Source organism: Benincasa hispida, chromosome 9, assembly GCF_009727055.1.
Source record: "Benincasa hispida cultivar B227 chromosome 9, ASM972705v1, whole genome shotgun sequence".
Lineage (NCBI taxonomy): Eukaryota > Viridiplantae > Streptophyta > Magnoliopsida > Cucurbitales > Cucurbitaceae > Benincasa > Benincasa hispida.
In genome coordinates, this window is record NC_052357.1 from 35,691,824 (window position 1) to 35,701,727 (window position 9,904).

Genomic DNA, 9,904 nt, shown 5'->3' on the forward strand with positions numbered 1-9,904 from the left:
GGATGATTTGAAGTGAAGATCCAAGGTGTTATTTATAGTGCTCAAACGCCGATAGCATTGATGACTGCATTCTGACTCACTACTACATTTGTCGCGATATGGGTAATGTCAACATCGCCTTATCTTGTTGATACTCCTAAGGTATGCGTTCATGCTCGTTTCTCTCGAAGTATCAACGCATTCCACCCACCTTGCGATCAACCTTCTATCATGGTTATTGCTTTATAGCTGCAACATCTGTGCAATGAACTTGTCTTCTTGTAGATTAACGCATGCGATCAACTTTGTGATGGTCTGGGATCAACATACAATCGATTACTATAATTGGTACAAAAATAGACATTTTTGACACAGTATAACGCATGATATAGGATTAGCGAGGATTTTTAGTGCTGGTTGACGCAAGCTCACTTTTTCACTTTAATTCTTAGTATTATCAATGCATATTGTGTTCATCATCCCTCATAATTCTAAGTAAAAAGCTACAATAGCTTGTATTTCTACAAGCTATCATAGGCAATCTTGTCAAACAACGTAAACACTGTGTCTCCATCTTCTTGCATTATCTTTCTTGTACATATGAGTGTTTTCTTTACTGCAAATCATGTGCCATTCAATTATCTTTCAAATCGAATCGAGTAATCTGAATATCGAGTCAATCGTGCATCGATTCTTCCCTAGTAGCTTCGAGTACATCGTTTTCACCTTCGAGTCGCACAGAGTATTATTCAAGAACCGTTGAGTACAATCGAGTATTAGTTCTGTTGTCATCGAGTTCCATCGAGGATTTAACAAAGACTCGTCAGATGAATAAGGGAATTCTCATCGAGGATTGAGTAGGAAGACATCCAGCATCGAGTTTCGAGTATCAAGAATTTGGCAGAATATTTTTGAGTCATTTCTTCATCTTTCCAACATTGATTTTGAGTATTTGGGTCTTGTGAAATGTTGTTAGCCCAACAGAAAGAGAATTTTAGAAAAACCTTTATCTAAGTTTTGGGAGAAGTTTTTCCAAAGAATCTCTACAGAAGGATTATAGTTATTATGTTGTTGTTCCTCCTATGAAGGCTCCCTTAGGACCCTTTATATACGACTTAACTAGGTTGATTCTAATCCTATCAGAATAACCTATTTAATTATAATTATCTTATTTTAATATCTCATTTAAAGTTATAGTTATAATTATCTTATAGTTATATCTTGTATTAAAAGGATTTAAATATTTGAATCATATTCAAATATTTTTAATTCTCTAATTATCTATTTAATATGAATATTATTAAAATTAAATTATTTAATTATTTGAATCACATCCAAGTAAATTAATTCTCCCTATTATATAGTTGTAAATTGAATCTCATTCAAAGAAACTCTATAATAAAGTATATTTTAATTGTATCCTGTATTCTTTAATTAATATTCATTCATTAATTATAGGAAAAACTACTATAAACTCATAGTTGAACTATTATGCACTGTGGGAAAAGTTGTGTCCATGGATATAATCATTATTATTAAGTTGATCCTAAACGAGTTGTTCGTAAATACTATTGGGTCAAAAGTTTATTTTACCTTTGTAAGTACCTCTATTTCCTTTAGTATCACTGGTCCTTTAATTAATAATTTGTTTATGGTCCAACTATAAACTAAGCCTCTCTCAAATCAGTCAGAGGGTGTGGTTCCTTATTCAAGTCTCTGAGTCAGCACTTAAGAAAACTATCCATCTGCATACCCTATATAGAAAGGGGTGAATTGAATCTTGTGACACTATGTTTGAAACGCACCTACAAAGTGCATTATTTACCTTTCATTTAGGATGGGTTTGAAATAAATATTATTAGATTTGATGGTATTTACTAGTGGTTTCAGGGTTATGTGTGGGATAGAGATGAAATGTCGAAATGAGTTAAAAAAATGACCTAAATAAGCCCAATGAAGTCAAACTCGAGCCAAGTATCGAAAAGAGAGACGAAAACATGGAAGAAAACATGAAGATGTGAAAAAATAGGGCAGTGTGGAGCAAAACGCCACGACGCTACCCTCGACGCATTTTTCAAGGGGTTTTTGTGCAGATTTTTGTTGTCGTCATCTATGATACGGCATTAAAAGCTTTTAACTGTCGTCCGTTACTTTTTTTGCATAATGGAAAGATAAAAGATTTGCAGTACCTACCAAAGCTTCGATAAGAAAGACCAGTGCCGCGGTGCCATTCTATTTTAGGAAAGAAAGTTGTACTTTTTAAAACTTTGCTATATTGAGGGGCTTCAACGATGGAGATTGCTTCAAAAAGGATTTTTCTTTTTTTCCTATATTTTTTTTACTGACTATGATTGTTGCAATGTATAAAAATATTATTGTACTAATGATGCTTGGCTAATGTTCTAGTTCTAGAGTATTGATGAACTTAATTATGGATTTATGTTAATGCAACACTATTTTCTATGGATGTTTGTCTTTTAATGTTTTTAATATTATTATGCTTTTGCACATCGATTAATCATAGATGTATGTTAGCTTAAATGTCAATTGGGAATGATTGTATGTTTAACCAAATCTATAATATTGAATCGTTAGCTAAACCTTTCATTCAAATAGTTAGGTTGTTAACAAAAGTTAATCATGACTACTTTTAATGCCATGCTTCTCGATTTGATTTCAAGGAGTTAGTTATCAATTGTGCGTACATGAGAATAGGTTGTTATTGAAAGGCAATAATCTTCAAAATAGTTTCTAGACTTAAGCATATAATTGACATAATAATCTATAGGAACCTTTTGCATGTCTTGATGAAATAATTAAGGAATTCAATACCCTGGAACACCTTTGTCTCTTAAATTTCGACTATATCTTTACATGCTTTCTTTTATTTCAAAAATACAAAATTATCATCACAATATCAATCCTTATATAAAATCAACACAGTTCTTGAGTAGCTAAGTATAATTCGATTACTTGATTTCCTAAGGACGATACTCGTCTCTTGACCGTTTTACTTTACTATAACTTGACCACATGTAATTGGGTACAAGAAAATTCCACAAGAATGCTCACATCTCCCTATTTGGTCAAGTCCCCAAACTGGTAGTCATATTAAGTCGGCTACTCGAGCCACTCTCACCCATATAAATCAAAGGACGTGAGCTCAAAGAAAATAGTTCATAACTCATTTAGGATTAAGATCTAGTCACACATGATCGTTCTTATGAAATATTAATCTCTTCAATTAATGATTGACAAAGAGAGAGTAATTATTTCGCGTTTTGGTCTTACACAAATTCTATGTATAGGATACCTCCACTTATATGTCTCTCAATGAACAATTTGGATCAAATCATTTGTAATAATTATAAACTAGGTTGTATATTTATAGTGTCACCAAGATCAAACACCCAACCATGCATATCTATTTACTATAAACCTTTAGGTTATTACATAAACATTATCTAACCAACTACTCATTGTTCACGATTACATTCAATACCTAATTTCTACTTTAATGTTCTCATATTTTTTTCTGAACAAATTCGTGTTCTCATATTTAAGATACATTCTCTAAACTTCTGTAAAAACTCCTATTTATAGTTTCCTATTTCTAATCTAAAAATGATATCACAATTTTGAATATTTATAATTCATATAAGGCATTTCACTCTTTCCCCCTTAATTTTAAAATTTGGAGAACAAAGAACTAAAACTAATTATCCAACACAAATGTCGATAGAAAAAAAGAAAAGAAAAGAAAAGAAAAGAAAAACAATTAAGTGAATATAAGTCGTATCTCGACACAATTTCAGTTTCTTTATTAAATTAGACATCAAATACATGTGTATTTCACATTTGTTGCATACATCAATCGATTAATAAGCTTGTTCAATTTATGTACTATAGATCCATTTGTGAACATACTCATCAACATTAGCAGGATTATTTCTTAAGTAAATCCCATCATTTTTGGCGATCCAAATACAATTTCCTTGAATACCACACCTATCACGGAGCCAAGTGTTCTTGGGCGACTCAGGCCAAAAACTTTCAAAAGAGACATATGCATCTCGCTTCACCAATTTGCACCAAAACAAGGTTGTTCCCCAAATGTTTTCCTTAAAGTTCCATTGGTAATCATCTCCATAGTTAACCAAATGGTGAGATCCCAAATCATCGTCCTTGGACTGACAGTGAACAACCATATCGAGGTACTTTAGTCCATTTACCACATGGACATAATACCTCGAAGCTTGTGGCGGACGTGACGGCACCCTTGGAATTTGATCAGCCCCGACCAAAGCCACCGTGACGAACCACAAAACAACCATATTTCTCATCATCATTTTCTGTTTTACTAAACTTTTGTTTGTCTATTTCTTTGTTACCATTGATGTTTTGAACATGTATATATATGGGAGTAAATACAATACTTATAACACAGTCAAGAAATTGAAGAAATGCAATGGGTTGGTTTTAATTAAACAATTTAATCTTCTACCTAATTTGGTGTTGTGCATAATGTAATTATTTTCCTTCTCAATTTAGAAAATGGTAAAAAATCATTAATTAGGTAGGTATTATTAACTTTCCAAAATGAAATTCATTGAATAGGAAATAGAAAATAATTTGTTAATATTTTAATTGTTATGCCAATAAATGAGTATAATATAACTAACATAAACTTCAACTATATTAACTTCAAGGTTTGAATTTACGTTTCTACTGGAATAAATGATGTGTAACTATTTGTGTAGAATTGCATCCTTGTAATGTTTAAGTTACAATTGCATCCTTTGTAATGTTTGAGTTGCATTATTTCAAAATTTAACCAAATTGAAGAAGGGCTATAACTATTCAAATGGTCACAATTTAATCTATAAATATGTCTCATTTTCAGGTTTTTCACCTTTTTCATAAGCACTTTTCGCCGATGAAACTTTCTCTCTTTTTATAATATCTTTGAAATTCAATCTATTCTTCATTTGTTGGAGGTTGTAGATGAGGTGTTGCTTCCATAAGAAAAATAATTTATTCTATCCTGATAGATAATTACTCTTTAAACTCTGATACTAGAAGAAGTAAAACAATTTTAAGGAGATAATGTGAATTCATTGGACTTAGCTCCTTACTTCTATTTCATTAAAAGGAGAATAATTGCACTTTGAAGATCACTAATTCACTGATTCTTTAATGTGAAGAGTTTGAAAAATAAAACGAACTCAGTTTCCAGAAGTGCCAACACTAGAAGCGCCTACACTACGGTACCTTCCCCTTACACTATTTTAGATTCTAAATCAATCGAACTCGGTTTCCCCATCTACTCCAAATAGAGAGATTACATTTTCCAATGCAAATCTCAAAAGAAAAAGAAATGGAAGAAACTGCTTAATATGTAATAAGCCTGTAAATCCCTAAATAAAAGTTAACCAAAGAGGCCAATCTAATGTAGTTGAGTGGAGATCCCAAGATCATGATGAATGAGCCAATCAATGTCTGGATAATTTAATGCACATTGCATTGAAATTTTGATCTCTTTACCATTCTAGGATGATGAGACAATGCAAATTGAGTTTTAGGGTAAGCACAATGTTTTTGTTGGTTTGAATAATTATTTATGAGAACATATACGATATTCTTTATAGGAGTCACCTATGTGAGTGTGAAGGGCTCAGTTCTATAAGAATTTGCTAAGGCAAATTCTTTAAAACAATTATGAGACCAGACGGAATTCATGGTCAAAATGAACATGGTTATGAGAACCAACTTTGTCCAAATAAGAAACTATGTGATTTCTATTGTCTTGATTTTCTCTAGATAGGTTTGCAATTCAAGGCATCAAGTCCACTCATTAACCAAGTAAACTAGATTAATGCTCAGTAGTGAAATTTCAATGTTTTACTACTTATCCCGATGCAGGTTCTTCATTAGGAAAGCCAACATTTTCTTTTTCATATTATTTTAAATTGCCAGCTTCCCATGATTGGGTGGAGGGATGGTTGGAATATAAATGGAATGTGAATACTCGTACAAAGTTGCATCCTTTTAATTCCATCACTTACATTGTTTCATGAATGTGTATGCCTTTTTAAAATTTAACCATCTTGAAGAAGAGATATGACTATTCTTTGACCACCAATTAGTCTATAAATATGTTTCTTCTTCAAATTGATTTTTCATATTTTTCATAAGCAATTTTCTTTCCTGAAATGTTTTTTCATTTTTAACAAAGTTGAGTTCGTTGATGAGGTGTTGGTTCTATAAGAAAGGTAACCCAATCTATCCTAGAAGATACTTACTCTTTAAACTGAGGCACTAAGTGAGCAAAATTGTCTTAAATAAGACAATGTGAATTTGTTGGACTTCATTCTCAAATATATTCAAAGTGTTGTATTTTCTAATTTGATGTGATATTACTCATATAACAAAAAGAGTGTTAAAAAACTGAGAAAATATTTGTGCAATTGAATTGTTGAACAAAAAGTTAAGAAGAAAAAACCATAAAAAAAATCGTTCCTTTTTAAGTTTCAAAAAATTTCACCAAATACTTATAACTCAACCTAAGTAAACTCTACATCCAGAATACAAATAATGATTACCAACTATGCACCCAAAACACATATAATAATTATCCACAAGTAATTATCATACCAACTTAACGACTATGCACGCCAAACGTACCCTTAAATATTATAGTTGACAAGGCCAAAATATTATCAGATAAAAATTATTTGTTTTGCACTAATTAAGACAAGACATTTCAATAAAAGTGTCACTTACCTCGATATCAAACTCCAATTATTCCTCACATAAACAATTATATGATAACTTGTAGTTGCCACTTATAGTTAGAAAAATCAGTTGTTTTTGTGGAAATTTGCTTAGCATTAGAAGAGAATATGGCAAAAATACATTCTTTTGCGTTAGCTTAGGTGCAAACTAAGATCTATGTGATTACACACATTACTTCAGTGAAAATATTGGGAAACAGGTGAAAAGGAGTTAACAACCATCAATGCGTTGAAAAGATCATGCACCAACAAGATATGCAATGAACCTAGCTGCATCACTCTATAGTACATTTCTTACATTATTCATATTATGTCTCCGATGCTATTTCTCTCTCTACCTTTATTTATTTTTCATCCATGAGTAGTGAAACCTCTAATGGGCTGAGGTAAGGGTACATCATTCTGGAGAGCATAGCAAGAGTAGTAGTTTGGTTCAGTTAGTGAGTTTAAATTTCGGTAATTTTGGTTGCTTTTGGCCATCAAATCATGAAAAACTAATCACATGCTTTAAAGGATCGGGTTGTCGCGTTACGAAAATAAGAAGTGTCTTTAGAGATAAAGATAATCATTCATTCAATATAACTCATATGCATGCTTCGTAGAAATATGATAAATGTGGTTGTCTCACCAAGAGGTTGAGAATATTGTTGTGGTTAGGAGTCCGAACTGAAGTTCTTGTGTATGTTTAATGGAGTGGTGGTATTCATCTCTGTGAATGTATACTTAGTCCTCTTAGTTGCAATCTTTAACTGGTTAGAGCTTTTGTAGGCTCTATCTTAGATTGTTAGTGTAGTATTTATATTTCTGTACAATCCTTATAAATATATACTTTTTGATAAATACATACGTCTACATGGTGTCGGAGCCCTTTCTTCCATAACTTCTCCTTGCTTCAAATCTATCCAGCTTCAAATCTTTCAGTGGACGTCACCTTAGATCTGGCGAGTTAGCTCGCCTCCGTGCACTTCCAGATATGGTGAGCTTCGATGCAACCCAAGCAAAGTTGAGCCTCTAAATGCAATCTGGTGAAGCGTCCAAATTTGTCACCTCCTCTCCGACACAAACTTCAAGATATGAATGCAGAAGCAACCCGAGCCACGCAGAAGCAACCCGAGCCGATCCTTCTCTCCGACGCAATCTAGCATCCAGTGAGCTTCGACGCAATTTGTTCGTGTAAGTTCCTCTGGTGAGCTTCGATGCAAGCCTTCCAGCGATCAAGACCTCCGCCTCCGTGCCAATCCACTTCAAAACAAGCCTTCCAACTCCTCTGTTCCAGATCATGTCAAGACGCACCAATCCTTATCCGAAATTTTAGATCCAGTCAAGCCTTCCAGATTCATTCCCGATCCAATCACTCGATTTTACGGATACCAGAGAGCTTCTAAGGAACATAAGTCAAAACATCCACCGAATTTCAAACGATCAGAGTCTCGGCAGATAACTGAGTTGGTGTGCTTTTAGATCTGAGCCGAGTCGAGCCAATCTAGTTAACTTGAGCCAAGTCGATTTGGTCAAGCTGAGCTGAGTCGATCCTGAGCCGAGCCGATCCTGTTAAGTCGAGTTGAGCCAATTGTATCAAGACGAATCGAGTTGATCCTATCAAACCCAAGCCGAGTCGATCTGTGTTGACTAAGTCGAGCCGATTCAGTCAATGCCAAGTAACTGACATGTTTTCAGTCAAGCCAAGTAGTTAAGTCAATTTCTTCACTTCCCAAGGCTCGAAGCCACATGGAAAAAGATCGTATATTTTGCCTCATTAGTACTATTCTTGATGGAAAAAATTACATACTTGGGCTCATCAAATGAAGAGTTTTCTAATTGGATGTAAATTATAGCGCATTGTCACTGGTGATATTCCTCAGTCAATCAAGATATCTACTGAGGACAATACTGAATTCATCGAACAATTAGAGGATTGGGACAACAAAAACCATTAGATCATCATTTGGCTCGGAAATACATCTATAACGACCATTCATGTTCAGTTTGATGTGTTTGATGNGAGGATTGGGACAACAAAAACCATTAGATCATCATTTGGCTCGGAAATACATCTATAACGACCATTCATGTTCAGTTTGATGTGTTTGATGATACCAAGCATTTGTGGGATTTCCTGTCTACCCGATTCCAGTCCGTTGGCTTAACTCAATACTATCAACTACACAACACCCTTGTTAATCTTGATCAGGAGATAGGGCAATCCGTTAATTACTATTTGGCCACGCTTCAGCCAATTTGGACACAATTGGATCAAGCTAAAATTAGTACTGATCATCTTTGTCTTATCAAGGCCCTTTTGGGGCTTCGTCCATAATATGAGTCGATTTGTGTTACCTTGCTACACCGTAGTCCCCTCTCATCACTAGATGCAACAATCAAGGAAATTTAGTTTGAAGAAAAATGTCTTGGTATCACTTCTTCCAAGCAATCTGAAGTTATCCTCGCATGCACTCATTTTCCTGGTTTTTGGAGCTACCTTCTGTAAAACTGCAAGCTTACTGGACATAAGTTTGCTGACTGACCACAAGTTGAGTCTAGATACTGTCACAAACGATGTCATATTCTGGACAACTTCCTTACACGACCACCGCGACCGCCAAGACATACTTCCAAGTCTCAACAGTTTAAACCTGGTCCTAGCTCTACTTCTACTGTTGCTACTGTCTCCTTTATTGATTTTGAAACTTTTCCACCTATTTTTCAAATGAGCTACTTACAAGACATGCTTAAATAGGTGATTTCATCTAATTCCTCTACGCTTGCAGTCTCCCGAGGTAATACGTGGTTTCTTGATTCTTCTTGTAGCAACCATATGACATCTAATTTTTCTCTTATAACTACAACCATTCTTACCAAATCTCTTCCTCCCATCTATCTTATTGATGGTAGTTGTATGACCATATCCCATGTTGGCTCCATTGACACTTCCAAGTTGCAACTTTCTAATACTTATTGTGTTCCAAATCTGACCTTTAACTTCTGTCGATAAATTTTGCAATCTTGGTTTAACCGTGTCTTTTTCTTCTACTGGGTGACAGGTTTAGGATCTACAGATTGGACAAATAGTTGGTACAAGTCACAAAGTGGGAAGATTGTTTGAACTCACATCACTTCAACTTCCTATTTGT

General features: G+C 34.1%; 1 protein-coding gene across 1 annotated transcript; it reads right to left on the reverse strand.

The window, feature by feature from the left end:
- Positions 1-3,875: 3,875 nt before the first annotated feature.
- LOC120084690 (S-protein homolog 74-like) lies at positions 3,876-4,313 on the reverse strand. Its single transcript, XM_039040496.1, has one exon. It carries the CDS (start codon positions 4,311-4,313, stop codon positions 3,876-3,878), a length of 438 nt encoding a protein of 145 aa, XP_038896424.1.
- Positions 4,314-9,904: the final 5,591 nt, after the last annotated feature.